This window comes from Pituophis catenifer, unplaced genomic scaffold (genome assembly GCF_029215685.1).
Source record: "Pituophis catenifer annectens isolate HBS135680 unplaced genomic scaffold, rPitCat1.0.hap2 SCAF_2, whole genome shotgun sequence".
Lineage (NCBI taxonomy): Eukaryota > Metazoa > Chordata > Lepidosauria > Squamata > Colubridae > Pituophis > Pituophis catenifer.
Genome location: NW_027256882.1, coordinates 35446221 through 35461146, shown reverse-complemented (window position 1 = coordinate 35461146; position 14926 = coordinate 35446221). Strand labels below are relative to the sequence as shown.

The 14926-nt window shown below is 42.4% G+C and overlaps 1 protein-coding gene across 3 annotated transcripts; it reads left to right on the top strand.

The window, feature by feature from the left end:
* The first annotated feature begins 143 nt into the window (after positions 1-143).
* On the top strand, positions 144-10296 carry NFKBIL1 (NFKB inhibitor like 1). 3 transcript variants are annotated; one of them, XM_070933407.1, is made up of 5 exons: positions 144-320; positions 3608-3925; positions 7845-7960; positions 8381-8498; positions 9702-10296. In XM_070933407.1, exons 2-5 carry the CDS (start codon positions 3649-3651, stop codon positions 10235-10237), a joined length of 1047 nt encoding a protein of 348 aa, XP_070789508.1. In that variant the 5' UTR covers positions 144-320; positions 3608-3648; the 3' UTR covers positions 10238-10296. The 3 variants fall into 3 exon arrangements, with proteins under 3 accessions (XP_070789508.1, XP_070789506.1, XP_070789507.1); XM_070933405.1 differs by having other exon boundaries at positions 9699-10296; XM_070933406.1 differs by lacking the exon at positions 144-320 and adding an exon at positions 1252-1312 and having other exon boundaries at positions 9699-10296.
* The last annotated feature ends 4630 nt before the right edge of the window (positions 10297-14926 follow it).

Genomic DNA, 14926 nt, shown 5'->3' with positions numbered 1-14926 from the left:
GCCACTTCCGCCCTTACTTGCCTCTTATTTATTCCATTTCCTGTATGAAAGCCGGGCGCTTTTGTGTATCAACTAGAAATTTGCTAAGGTAATCTCGATTTATGGAAGAAGGGAGGATGTGTTAAAAGAGAGGGGTGCTCTGGATTGGGGTGGGAGGAAAAGGAAGGGGAAGAAATTAACTGCCCGGGAATCCAGTATGAAAATAAAGAAAAGGTGCATTTCAACGAACTAAATACAGCACAAATAATGCTGTGCTTTTAAGGAGCATCCGGACTTGCAGAAAAATAGCATGAATGTTTGATCAAAACTCACTTGCATAGGTAAGTGTGTCATAACCGTTTCGGGAATCGTAATCGGATTAACACGAGGAAGGGAGGGAGGAAGGGGTGGTTTAGATCAGGGATCTCCAACCTTGGCAATTTTAACCCTGGAGGACTTCAACTCCCAGAATTCCCCAGCCAGATTTGGTTTGCTGGCTGGGGAATTCTGGGAGTTGAAGTCCACCAGGCTTAAAAGTTGCCAAGGTTGGAGACCCCTGATTTAGATCATAAATTGGATTATCACTCGTGAGCAAGGAAGCAATTCCAATTGGACATCTGTTCAAAAGAATTGAATCTCTTATTGGCCAAGTGTGATTGGACACACAAGGAATTTGTCTTGGTGCATATGCTCTCGGTGTGCATAAAAGAAAAGATACGTTCATCAAGAATCATAAGGTGCAACACTTAATGATAGTCATAGGTTACAAATAAGCAATCAGAAACATTATCAATATAAATCGTAAGGATACAAGCAACAAAGTTACAGTCATACAGTCATAAGTAGGAGGAGATGGGTGGTGGGAACAATGAGAAGATTAATAGTAGTGCAGACTTAGTAACTAGTTTGACAGTGTTGAGGGAATTATTTGTTTAGCAGAGTGATGGCGTTAGGGAAAAAACTGTTCTTGTGTCTAGTTGTTCTGGTGTGAAGTGCTCTATAGCGTCATTTTGAAGGTAGGAGTTGAAACAGTTTATGTCCAGGATGCAAGGGATCTGTAAATATTTTCACAGCCCTCTTTTTGACTCATACAGTATACAAGTCCTCAATGGAAGGCAAGTTGGTAGCAATTTTTTTTTCTGCAGTTCTAATTATCCTCTGAAATCTGTGTCTGTCTTGTTGGGTTGCAGAACCAAACCAGACAGTTATAGAGGTGCAGATGACAGACTCAGTAATTCCTCTGTAGAACTGTATTAGCAGCTCCTTGGGCAGTTTGAGCACCCGGACTTGCAGAAAAATAACATGAATGTTTGATCAAAACTCACTTGCAGAGGTAAGTGTGTCATAACCATTTTGGGAATCGTAATTGAATTAACACGGGGAAGGAAGGGGTGGTTTAGATCATAAATTGGCAATCACTCATGAGCAAGGAAGTGATTCGAATTAAACGTCGGTTCAAAAGTATAACTCAATGTACTTTTTCAACCCTTTTACAAATAGGGCAGGAAGGCAACCCAGAAGCCTAGGGGGCTTTGCCTCCATTTCCCTTCCGTGCCAGCTATTCTCTCCCCGGGCCCTGTTCGCGCTGATGCACACAGATGTGAAAAATGAAGTCCTAGCTATGTATCACTTCAGTGCCTTCATTGTTATTGCTAAGGCTGGCAGTTGTCCATGTTTTGGGTTCCTTTCCCTAATTCTTGATCTTTGGCAGTCTCTCTTTACACATTCCTCCTTAACTTCTTTGATTTCATTCCGCGGTTCCTCTAGTTCCCTATCAATGAAGTTCAAGACCTCAATGCAATTCCTGATGTTTTTGAAAATGGCAGTTGTGTGCTCAAGATCCTGGTTGGCTTTCTTCTGCTGCTGCTTTAGCTTAACTTGGTACTTGGTATATGAGCAGTTCGTGGCCTGTTCTACCCTGGCCAAGTCTTTGGTGCTATAACTGAATCCTTGTACCAATAATAGAGTCAATTCCCTCTCAATGAGGTTCAGGGTCTCATTTTATATTAAGAATGGTGGAATGATAAGAGTTGAGGCTTCTGCTTCAAAGGCAGAAGAAGGGTGAGTAAAACAGGGATGCATGGGTGAAGGTGCCTGAAGGCAATTCCCAAAACAGCAGGAGTTAGGATGGTGTTTCTTTTAAAGGGTGAATGATACCCTCCTTGTAGCTGGTCTAGGAAGATCAAGGATGTTTTGATTAATTTGGGGGTTCATCAGTTCTAGGTGGCCTTTTCCCCCATAATCACTCACTCTCCTTTCTCCCATTACTGAGCCCGGAGAAGGAATTTTGGCATTCTGCATGGAGAGGTAATGGAGTTGGAAGTCTCTGCTAACCCAGTGGGTGCTTTTTATGACTTGCAGAACTATTTATTGTTATTTTATTTTTTTATAAAGTATATATATTCCATTCTGACTAGCATATCTACGGTATGAACATTTCAGCAGAAAATATTTATATTTTATTTTATATTTTTACTATATACACATACACAGATACTGTACCCAAAATGGGTCCTAGCCTGGCGCCAAACCCAATAAAAATCACCAGACATGAGGAATGACATTTCCAGCTTCTTTTATTGGAGTAGTCCAGCCAAAGGGTCTCAGCAGCTAAAGGAGCCAAGGCCTCAATCAATGCACAAACATAAATTTTATACTGTTATGAGTAAGGAAGTTAATGCCCTAAAATTCACTTATTGGTTCCTTGATACACATTTCTTTTTATTGGATTCTTCAATTCTACCCTCCATACATCGCATGTCTATGTTAATAAGCTGCCTTATCAAAAGTGCTTTACTATTATAATAATCTAGGTTATCAAAGTTTACATATATCTACGTGCCTTAGCTATAGCATCCTTCTAGCATGTCCTTCTAACTTGTCACTTTCTTCTTCTTCTTTTTTTTTGCAAAAAGTTTTTTTATTTTTTTCCAAACACACAAATTACATCTTTTCGGAACAGAGCCCTGATCCGGTCATCAATTTGTACAATTTTTTGTCATCTTTAACAAAAAAAATTATATATTCTATTTTGCCATAACACTTCATTTCTTAATCTTAAATCACATATTACAACTAATACCATCTTATAAAAAAAAAGTTTACTCATATTTACCTAATTAAAGCAATTACCCTTCTATTAACCCACCTTAAATCTTAATTCAATTATTTCCTCATAATACATTTCACAATTCTTACCCTAAATCCTTACTATTAACAATACAGTTCAAATACATTTGTATTTCAAAATTATTTCCATTTCCAAAACTTCCTTACATTTATTTATTACTTCATATAATACTCATTAAGTCTTTATTCCATTATTTAACTTGTCACTTTCTTGTGCTAGGCAATAGTATTCCACCATTTGTTACACACATCACAGCTGCAATTTTCTGCCTCAGCAATTCCTTTAACAAACTTTCCTAATTCCAACCTCAATCCTTTCTCTCTCCCTCTTCCTCTCCCTCCTTCCCCCCCTCCCTCCCTCTCTCTCTCTCTCTCACACACACACAGTCACACACACACACACAAACTTAAGACAGGAGACATGTCTAATATTGCTGCTGCTTGTTTTCGTAAGGTGGTTTGGGCTGAGACAGAGAGATTGATATTGTATTTTCCTCAGGCTCATTGGTGAACATCTCCTTCTGTTGCCCGTCTGGTTCCATGACACTGAGGTACCAGCGCCGCTTATGGCGCTACGTGGAACGCGGCCGCCGTCACAAGTTGCACAGGCTCCTGAGGCATCACAGAGAAGTCTTGGACCTGGGCGAAACGAAGGGGCACAAAAACCAGACACCCTTGCACCGATGCTGTGCCCTCCTGGACCACAAAGCTGCCGTCCTTTTGTTGAAGTACGGGGCAGACCCCTCTCTTCCAGACCACCGTGGGGACACAGCTCTGCATTTGGCTGCCCGGCACGTAGCACGTGGAAGAGATCGTGGTGAGACGAAGCTTTAAAACTTTGTTTTGCGGCTTAGTTAAAATACAAGGACATCTGCTTCCAAGAAATGGAGATCTCTCATCTACTGTGCTATAGGGAGATAGTAAATACCAATAGGACAGATTGTCTGTTGCAAAAATTAATGTTCTGTATTGTTCCGAGATAGACTAGAATAGAACAACAGAGTTGGAAGGAGCCTTGGAGATGCCCCTTAGGTGTAAAGGATTCATCTGGGAACCATTCCTATTTTTTGCTCAATTGTGTTAATAGAATAGAATAGAATAGAATAGAATAGAATAGAATAGAATAGAATAGAATAGAATAGAATAGAATAGAATAGAATAGAATAGAATAGAATAGAATAGAATAGAATAGAATAGAATAGAATAGAATAACAGAGTTGGAAGGGACCTTGGAGGTCTTATAGTCCAACCCCCTGCTTAGGCAGGAAACTTCAGACCTACACCACTTCAGACAAATGGTTATCCAACATCTTCTTAAGAACTTCCAGCGTTGGGTGGAAACCACGAGGCCCTCACTGGAATCAATGGTAGAAGCTTCATTTGGAGCATTAGATTATTTGTTAAAAGTACATACAGAATTACATTTCACTTAGGAACTCAAACTCAAAGCACACAGCGCTTTTTTCACATTTTTTTTTTCCTCGAACAACAATCTTTTATTATGCCTCCACCTGATCCAGATTCCAGTCCCTCTTCAGCTGTAGATACTCACCGGGTGAGTTATGGTCTATCATGCCTAACCTAGCCAAACATTCCTTGCAAGGTTGTTATTGGAGTGATAAGAGCCTTGGTGGCACAGCAGACTAAAGCGCTGTTAAATAACACCAGCTGCCTGCAATTTCTGCAAGTTCAAATCTCACCAGGCTCAAGGTTGACTCAGCCTTCCATCCTTTTGAGGTAGGTAAAATGAGGACCCGGTTTGTGGGGGCAATAAGCTTACTTCGTATAAAAAAAAAACACCGCTTGGGGGCCCCCGAAAGCCCTACTAAGCAGGTATATACAAAAGTATGAAGGCTATTGCTTAACGCATTGTAAGCCGCCCTGAGTCTCCGGAGAAGGGCGGCATATAAATCGAACCAATAAATAAATAAATAAATAAATAAATAAATAAATAAATAATGATAACATGATTGGAGGAAACACCTCCTCCCCCTCCCCCCCATGAAGTGTCTTGAAGCACTAAAGAGGGCTACTGATAGTCTGTAATTTACAGCCATTTGTTTAGTGACTGTTTGAAGTTACCACAGCAGTGGAAAAAGTGGCTTATGACCATTCCTCACAGTTATAACTGTTAACAATGTCCATACAGTCACATGATTAATATTTAGGCAACCAGCAAATATTTAAGACCCAAAGGTTCTTTTTTTCAAGGGGCAACTGGACTTTCCTGTTTTTTTTCTTTTGAAGGCGTTTCGCTTCTCATCCAAGAAGCTTCTTCAGCTCTGACAGGACAGTGGAGAATGGAAGGTTGTCAGAGCTGAAGAGCTGAAGAAGCTTCTTGGATGAGAAGCAAAATGTCTTCAAAACAAAAAACAAGAAACTCCAGTTGCCTCCTGAAAAAAAAAAAAAAGCACCTTTGGGACAACCATGACCTGGATGACTGAGAATCCCTACAGACTTTCACATATTTAAGACATATGTAGCATCCCTGGGTCATGTGATCATCACTTGCAACCTTCCCAGGATCCTTCCAACAAGCAAAGTTTAATGGGGGAAGCGGGATTTGACAGCCACGGTAATTTGCTTAACAGCTGTGTCAAAAAGGTAATAAAATCAAGCATGGCTCATTTAATGACGGAATTGCTTAGCGAAGGAAGTTCTGACCCAATTGTGATTGTAAGTCGAGGACTATCTGTATAAGTGTAGCAAATACAATTACCGTATTTTTCGAGTATAAGATGCACTTTTCCCCCCCTAAAAGAGGGAGAAAATTTGGGTGCGTCATATACACCAAATGTAGCCGCGCCCACCCTTTGGCCTCTGCCTCCCAGCAATTTACCTCCTTGCAGCAAACAGCCCATTTCAGCTTCAGCACAGCCTGATTAGCACAAGCAGTTGATTATCGGCCTCCCGACCCTCAGCTGTTTCAGGCTGCAGGGATTGCCGTTGCCCATTGCCGGGATTTTTTTTCTTGTGCTAATCGGGCTGTGCTGAAAATAAAAATGAAACTAAAGCAGGCTGTTTGCTGTTTGCTGCAACGAGGCAAATTGCTGGGAGGCAGAGGCAGATTTTTTTTCCTTGTTTTCCTCCCCAAAAAAGGTAGGTGTGTCTTATACTCCGAAAAATATGGTAACTAGGAAAACAATCATAGAAATCTTTACAAGATTAGGAGCCAAAACATAGCTTTAGGTATTCCATCTGTTCTCAAGGGTATTTTTCCCTAGTTCCCATTATCTAGCATTTGTCTTCTTCCAGAAAAAGTGGAGGTATAGGAAAAGATTCGGAGAGGAACACAAATTCTGGTTACGTTTTCTCCTTATTTATATCATTTTTTTTGTTCCTGTGTCACAGAAGAGAAAGTAATAAATGCTCGTGAACATGAATTGGTGAACGAATGTTTTTGACACTTTTAAAATAAACTGCTGTACTATGGCATAAGCTTTCATAGACCACACTCCAATTCATTAGATTCATTAAGGGGGCAACCAAAAATTATATAATGCTCTGTACATCTAATGAAGGAGTTTGTGGTTTACTAGAGTTATACTAATTATGCAGTTATATTATTAGACTTTAAAGGTTTGTGAGGCACTTTGCTCAATAGTGTTAATATGCTGGTTTTTGTAAGAGAAGCCTGTTTTACTACAGTATTTATAGTGAGTGTAGCAAAAGTAAGTTTTTAGGGCCCGACGAAAAGTCCGGAGGTCTGAGATCACTCGTATTCATATGAATACGAGTGATCTCAGACCTCCGGACTTTTCGTCGGGCCCTACAAACTTACTTTTTTCAGCTAGCCGGGCTGGCCTGATTCCATGTTGGTTTTAACAGTTGATATTGATTTTAATTGATTTGTTTTAAATTATGGGCCAAATTTCATTTAATTAGTTTTAATAATTATTTTAACTTTTGTGTACAAATGTTTTTATTTTGGCTGTTCACCGCCCTGAGTCCGAAAGGAAAAGGGCGGTATATAAATTTAATAAATAAATAAATAAATAAATAAATTATTATTATTTTATTTCTATACCGCCCTTCTCCCAAAGGACTCAGGGCGGTGTACAGCCTATTTAAAAACACAGACAAAACAGCAATTTAAAATTTAAAATAATTAAATAAATTGGCTCAGATTTAAAACCCCAAAAAATTTAAATACCCCAATTTAAAACTATTATGTTGATAATCTGGCCTGGCGGAACAACAGGGTCTTCAGTGCGCAGCGAAACACCCGGAGGTCGGAGATCTTACGTATTTCCGGGGCAGTTCATTCCACAGGGCTGGGGCTCCCACAGAGAAGGCCCTCCCCCTGGGTGTCGCCAGCCGACATAACTTGGCCGATGGCACCCGGAGGAGACCCTCCCTGTGGGAGCGAACTGGTCGGTGGGAGGCTATTGGTGGCAGAAGACGGTCTTGGAAGTACCCGGGTCCTATGCCATGGAGCGCTTTAAAGGTGCTAACCAACACCTTGAATCGCACCCGGAAGACCACTGGGAGCCAGTGCAGCTCGCGCAGGAGGGGTGTCACATGGGCACAACGAGTTGCGCCCATAACCACCCGCGCGGCCGCATTCTGGACCAGTTGGAGCCTCCGAGTGCTCTTCAAGGGGAGCCCCATATAGAGAGAATTACAATAGTCCAACCGGGAAGTAACTTAAATAAATAAATTCAAACACAACTTGCTGCAATTTACTCAGAAGCCACTAAGTGGCGCTAATCGTTAACGTTGATTTTTCTTTTCAGTGTATGAAAATCTGTTCATACCTTTGCGAATCCACTGTCCATCTGCCATGAGCATCAAGAATAGAGCTGGGAAGACCCCGGGAGATCTCTTGAACACAGCAGCAGAAGAGAAATGGGTATCAGTAATCCATCAGTAAGGGTATCAGTAGGCAGGGATGGTCGAAACTTGAAAGGAATGAAAACTTAATGGAGAGTGGGGGGGAGAGAGAAAAGAAAGAGAAAAAGATCCATATCATTTATTTTATTTGTTATTACTTTTATGTTTTGTAATAATATTTTAGGATCATCATTGTTGTATAACCTTATGTGTTTCTTATTGGTTGAAGAAGGAGGAAAGGGAAAGGGAAAAGGAAAGGGAAGGAGAGACAGAAAAGGAAAGGAAAGAGAGGAGAGGAAAGGAAAGAGAGGAGAGGAGAGGAAAGGAAAGAGGGGTGAGGAGAGGAAAGTGAAAGGAAAGGAAGAAGGAAGGATCATCAACTGTTTTGGTTTTCTTCTCTTCTCCCAGACAAAGAGTGATATATTTTAATTCCCCACAGTGCCCTGAGGAAACACTTGAGGAAAATGAGGCTGAATGTGAGGCTGAGAGAGAGTGGAGACGCAAGCTTCTCAATGAATACGAGGATGAGTTTCAAGAGACCCCATGGCAGCATGAAGGTAAAGCTAGACTTTCCTTAGAAGTAAAGATCTCACAGTCCATAAGGTGGTCTCTCCTGTGGAGGCCTGAGCCATGATCCTGACAGATGAGTTCATGGAGTTGCCACTAAGAAGGGTTAATGCAGTGGTTAGAATGCAGTATTTCAGGCTAATTCTGCCCATAGCCAGGAGTTCGATCCTGACCGGTTTAAGGTTGACTCAGCCTTCCATCCTTCTGAGGTGGGTAAAATGGGGACCCAGATTGTTCGGGGGGGGGGGGCAATATGCTGACTTTGTAAACCACTTAGAGAGGGTGGTAAAGACTATGAAGTGATATATAAGTGTAAGTGCTATTGCTATCTCCACTTAGACCAAGTTGTCAAGCCCCCTAGACTTTTTAAAAAAATTGTTCTGCCCCAGCTACGGACCCCAAAGCATGCAGCACACACAAAGTCCGTTCAAACCTTAGTTTATTAAATAAACCAGTTTTTTTACAACAACGGCTGTTAATTAACTGCATTAACAGCCGCCAAGAATTCAAAGAATAATACTGAAAGCTTACTGTGGTTGGCAGAATGCCCAGAAGCAATTTGCAGGAAGCTGATAAGATAAGCAAGACAAGACACGAAGGTATGTGAACGGAGTTGTTCCCTGCAAATTGCTTCAGTCGGCGTTCCTCCTTAAATAGGCTAAGGGAGTGGCCAATTAGCCTCAAGCCTTACTCTCAAGGAGACCTCCTCCTGAGGAGCCACTCCTGCCTTTTGGCAGCTCTGTGCGCCCGTGCATCGAGAAGAGGCTCATCCTCTTCACTTAAGGGAGCTTCTGGAGGTTCTGAAGGCCCTGGCTGAATCCCTACCTCTGGCACCACATCTTCTACAGCCTCCTCATTGTCTGACTCGAGTGCCAGCTGCCCAGGCTGCTGGCGCAGCAGCACACCAGCCTCCTCGCTGTCTGAATCAGCTACTAGCTGCACAGACCACTGACGGGCCACAACAAAAATTAAACAATTCCCTCAATCAGTTTGACCAGAGATTCTGTCTTGTTTTCATTTTCTGAAGCACCTTTTTACTGTTATTTAAGCAATTTGCAGCATTTGGGGCTTTGGAAGTTCCCTTGTTCTACCATCTTAGAAAGTAAGAGTTTTGTGACATCAACTAGATTTGAAAGGGACCTTCATGGAGCATGATGCACCCCCTGACTTATTTCCTCGTTCTTTCACAGAAGATTTCTCCACTGGTCCCAACTCAGAAACGTTCGAGGAATGGACTGATCGCATACACCGAGAATATGGGCAAAAACGTAGGCGAGAAGAGGAACAGCGTCACCGGAGGCCTAAAAAAGAACCTCCAAAGTCTTCCGTTCAACTCCAGCGCTTCCTGGAACAAGAGCATCTGGAGTACCTAAAACGTGCCCAAGCCAAGGAGGAAGAGGTTCAAGCAGCCAAGAGAAGACGTTACGAGGAAGGCTGCAGCCATGTCTTCTCCTCAGACAGTTCACGTCCATTGTGTTACAAGGACATTCCCTGGCCAAGCTCGACTGGGACTCCTGAGGAAATGGCCGCCGCAGCCCTTCGTGGCGTAGATCCTTCAGACAAAAGCGCTTATCGGCGCTTCCTTCGGCGTCAGCAGGCTTTGTGGCATCCGGATAAGTTTGCACAACGTTGCGGCACACGTTTGGCTGAACAGGATCGCCGTCAGATCTTGGACACTGTCACAGCGTTGTCCCAAGCTTTCAACCGCTTAGCTGAAGCAGCCAAATAAACCTTGCTGCTTGTCGACATCAGTATTTCTCGGCCTCCGGTACTTCAAGATGTGTGGACTTCAACTCCCAGAATTCCATTCGGCATGTCAGCTGGGGGATTCTGGGAGTTGAAGTTCACACATCTTAGGCTGAGAAACACTGGTCTGCATGACTGAAATGTGTTAGGATACTTGAACAGAGAGAAGATGTCCTGTTTTCTTGCCCTGTTTATAAAACAAAACTATAAACAAAACTATAAACTCTTGCTTTTGAATGTCTTAGGGCAGACTGAGTAACTTCAGTAGATTTTTTAAAAAGAGATTCTTTCTTGAGGGCAATTATGTGTGAACACATGCATACCCCGTGGTTGAGTTTCATATGTAAGCCAGATCAATATGGCTTTGTTAAAAAATCATTTTAAAAATATGGCCTGCCCCAGTCTTCTCCACATCGATATCTTGATTTGAACCTCAGCCAGTGAAAATATGATGCCCACTAGCTGTGTTGTCATTTGATCTTACAAACCACACTTGCCAAGTTCCTTATCTTCCATGAGAGATCTGAGTTAGAGATTAGAATTTAAAGTCCAATAGTTCAGTTTCCTCACTCGATGAGAGCCCCAATTGATTAGTCCAGGCCAGGAAACCAGGCTAAAACTTCATTTGTCCCAACTGGCTATCCAGATAGTTCTCGAGTTATGATCATAATGGAGCCTGCCTACCACAGTTGTAACTCGTGATGGTTGTGAAACTGGTTGGTGGCCCAGTTTTACCACCTTTTTTTGAGGCAGTGGTTAAACAAATCAGGATGGTCTTTAAGCAAAACTGCAGTTGTTAATTGAACCAGTGGTTCACTGTGGGTGTGATTTTGCAGCATAACCATAAGTTAAATGCCATTTTGAACAAAAAGATGGAAGGATATTTTTCATATCCGAATGTGGGGTAATTAGATTATTTTCCCTGAATTTTTACGGCCCTCCTATATAGTAGCCAATTTCTTTGTGACAGTCAATGGCATTTAACCATCCTTCATGAGTCAGCGAAGAATATTTCCAGATGAGGAAAAAGGAAACTGCTTTGAACTGTACAGTGAAGAGGTCAAACCGTGCCTTCTTGAGAAAATATGCCTCCTCTGGAGAACTCTTTACTTCTTCACTGCTTACATCACAGTTAGGACATTTTGTGTATACAGGCGCAGTACAAATCAGTACAGCAGCTGAAGCTCTGTGCAGGCATAAAATCTCACCCTAAAACTCAAAAGTCCTCAGTAAATAGAAGGGCATATAATTCTCAGCATCGTAGAAGTATTTGAAGATTCAGCCTAAATGATAACAGTCCATAAATATCGTTTACTGAGAATTCTTAGAAGAAGAGGAAGTTTGGGAACAATTGGTTGACGAAAGATGAGACATGCTTTGAAGAATTTCCCCAAGAAAATCCAAAGGGGGAAAAAATGATTAAAAGCAAGTTCTCAGAAGGAGCTTTTGGAAAACTGAAATTCAGGAAGAGTTTCCGGCTGTTACTAATTTGGGGTCATTGTTATTTCTATTGGCTTTAATGAGGGATAGGAAATAGCAATGAAGGAAGCAAGAAATGGATGCATGTTGTGGTCCAACTTTTGAATAGAATCTGAAAATAGCAGAATTCTGCCCAGGAATCCAGTGACAGAAAAGAGAATAAAGATGAAGGAAGTGGGGGAGAGAGAGAAAAAAGAGAAAGAAAAGAGAATGAAGAAGGATGCGAGAGAGAGTAAAGAAAGGGTACATTTCCTGGAAGAACCTCCAGATAGCCAACAATGGAGGGAGATGTCAGTTGTAAAGCCCAGGTACCTTTTCAATTTTATACACTCACCAGTGGTGGGTTCCTCCCGGTTCAGTCCGGTTCAGCCGAGCCGGTAGCGGTGACGATATGACGTCACCGAACCGGTTCTCCCCCCCCTCGCCCTCCCACCCCCCCCCCCACGTTATTCTGACCTTTTATTTGGTCCCACCCCCAATCTATTGCTGCCTCCTGAGTCCCAGCTGATGACTAGAGAGAAAAAAACTGTTTAAACTCTTGCCGCAGGGCTTCAAAGGGCCGTCCTACAGCTGATCAGTGTTAAAAGCAAACAAATGAGTCCGGTCGTAAGTGCGAGGACCTTCCAGAAATGACTGACCAGCTAGCCACACCCACCTAGTCACATGACCTCCTAGCAACACCCACAAAATAAGCCACGCCCACAGAACCCGTAGTAAAAATATTTAGAACCCACCCCTGACACACACATATATATTTTTCATATCGTTCATCCGAATCTACAAGTACAAGAGAGTCCTCAACGTATAACTCGCCATATGTTAAGGACTACCTGTAATAACAGAATTCTTATATCAGAGAATTAAGGAGCAGTGGTGAAATTCGATTTTTTTTTTTACTACCGGTTCTGTGGGTGCGGCTTAGTGGGCATGGCAGGGAAAGGATACTGCAAAATTTCCATTCCCACCCCACTCCAGGGGAAGAATATTGCAAAATCTCCATTCCCACCTCACTGGGGCCAACAAGAGGTGGTATTTGCCAGTTCTCCGAACTGCTTAAAATTTCCTCTACCGGTTCTCCAGAACCTATCAGAAGTTGTTGAATTTCACCCCTGTTAAGGAGGTATCTGAGCCACTTCTGAACATTACCTGGATATTTCCAGACTTTAAAAAATCATTCAGCTGGTTAATTAGGCAATGGGCTGCATCTTCATTAGAATTAATAGGAGTATGGACTATATTTGTCAACTTACGACCACATTTGAGCCCAAAATTTCTGTGGCTCAGTGAAACATTTGTTAAGTGAGTTTTGCCCCATTTTATGACCTTTCTTGCCACCATTGTTAAGTGAATCGCTGCAGTTGTTAAGGTAGTAACACGGCTGTTAAGTGAATCTGGCTTCCCCATTGACTTTGCTTGTCAGAAGGTCGCAAAAGGGGATCACACGACCCCTGGGACACTGCAACCGTCATAAATGTGAGGCAATTGCCAAGCGTCCAAATTTTGATCCCATGACCATGGGGATGCTGCAACAGTCATTAAGTGTGAAAAATGGTCATAAGTCACTTTTTTCAATGCCATTGTTGACTCTGAACGGTCACTAAGCAAACTGTTGTAAGTCGAGGACTAGCTATACTTTATAGAAAAAAGCCCTTGGAATGCAGCACATTGTTATCATATGAAGCAGAGGTGGGTTTCAGCAGGTTCTGACTGTAGAGGTAGGTCAAAGGTCGTAATGCCAGGCTAAGAGCAGCACACTGCCTTAGCTCATGCCTATGATCTCATTTTGGCTTTGATCTGTATTATCTCACCTTCAGAGAGGATGGCATCTTGAGAGGGGGGTGAATAATTTCTACCAATTAGAACGCTGTTACTGTCCTGCCTTTTTGTCTGCCTGTAAAAACTGTATAAAAAATAAAGCTCTGCAAGAGCGGGAGAGACATCTTTGATCAGAGCAAAAGCCTGGACCTCTGATTTACAACATCTGACCAGTTCTGGAGAACTAGTAGCGGAAATTTTGAGTAGTTCGGAGAACCGATAAATAACACCGGCTCCGCCCCCATCTATTCTCTGCCTCCTGAGTTCCAACTGATCAGGAGGAAATGGGGATTTTGCAGTATCCTTCCCCTGCGACGCCTACCAAGCCACGCCCACCAAGCCATGCCCACAGAACCGGTAGTTAAAAATTTGGAAACCCACCACTGATATGAGGGATTTGAAAAAGTGTTCAGAAATAGAGTAGATTCACAGGATTCACAAGAAAACACGTTGGTCTTGATGAAACCAGAATCAGAATTCACTTTGGATTAATTGCAAAAATAATAAGCAGTAGGAACTTCAAGGCTTTGGGGCAGTGGTGGGTTTCAAAAATTTTTTACTACCAGTTCTGTGGGTGTGGCTTGGTGGGCGTGGTATGGCTTGGTGGGTGTGGTTTGGTGGGCATGGCAGGGGAAGGATACTGTAAAATCTCCATTCCCTCCCCAATCCAGGGGAAGGTTGCTGCAAAATCCCCATTTCCTCCCAATCTGCTGGGACTTGGGAGGCAGAGAATAGATGGGGGCCGGGCCAGTCAGAATTTTTACTACTGGTTCTCCGAACTACTCAAAATTTCTGCTACCAGTTCTCCAGAACTGGTCAGAACCTGCTGAAACCCACCTCTGTTTTGGCGGGGGGCGGGGGGGGCGAAATCCATGCCTTTGTGACTTTTGGTCAGATGAGGGTCTGTTTCGAACATTTTTGATCTCAAAGGTGTTAGATGAAAAAAGAATGTCAATTGTCACCGCTACAAAACTTTCTCCTGTTGTAGGAGTGGTAGAATAATCACCTTTTCATCTATGTTCTAGCTTTGCGTGAAGAAGATGTCAAGATGCGCCCACCACAGACTTTGTCAGGGCAGCACAAGTAACACACAGAGTAACATTTCTGCTGCAGGTCCAAGGAAGGAAACCTCTGAGAGGAGGTCACACACACACACACACACACACACACACACACACACACACACAAAAGGAAATCACCTCCCAACTTCTTAAGAATCTTTTTGCAATCGGGAGATTCCAAGTGGCAGTGTTCCAGTCATTAAATCCAAACGGTTACCGGTATTTGCTTTTGAGGTGGGGAAAATTATAAAACAGATATCCCAAGCCAAAAAAAAAAAAGGAATCGGTGTTTTATAGACAATAATAATAGAATAACC

Coding starts and splice junctions, on each gene's coding strand:
- NFKBIL1 (XM_070933405.1), top strand. CDS start 3,649: ATGACACTGAGGTACCAGCGCCGCTTATGGCGCTACGTGGAACGCGGC. Junction 7,961..8,380: donor CAGCAGCAGAAGAGAAATGG/GTATCAGTAATC, acceptor AATTCCCCACAG/TGCCCTGAGGAAACACTTGA. Junction 8,499..9,698: donor GACCCCATGGCAGCATGAAG/GTAAAGCTAGAC, acceptor GTTCTTTCACAG/AAGATTTCTCCACTGGTCCC.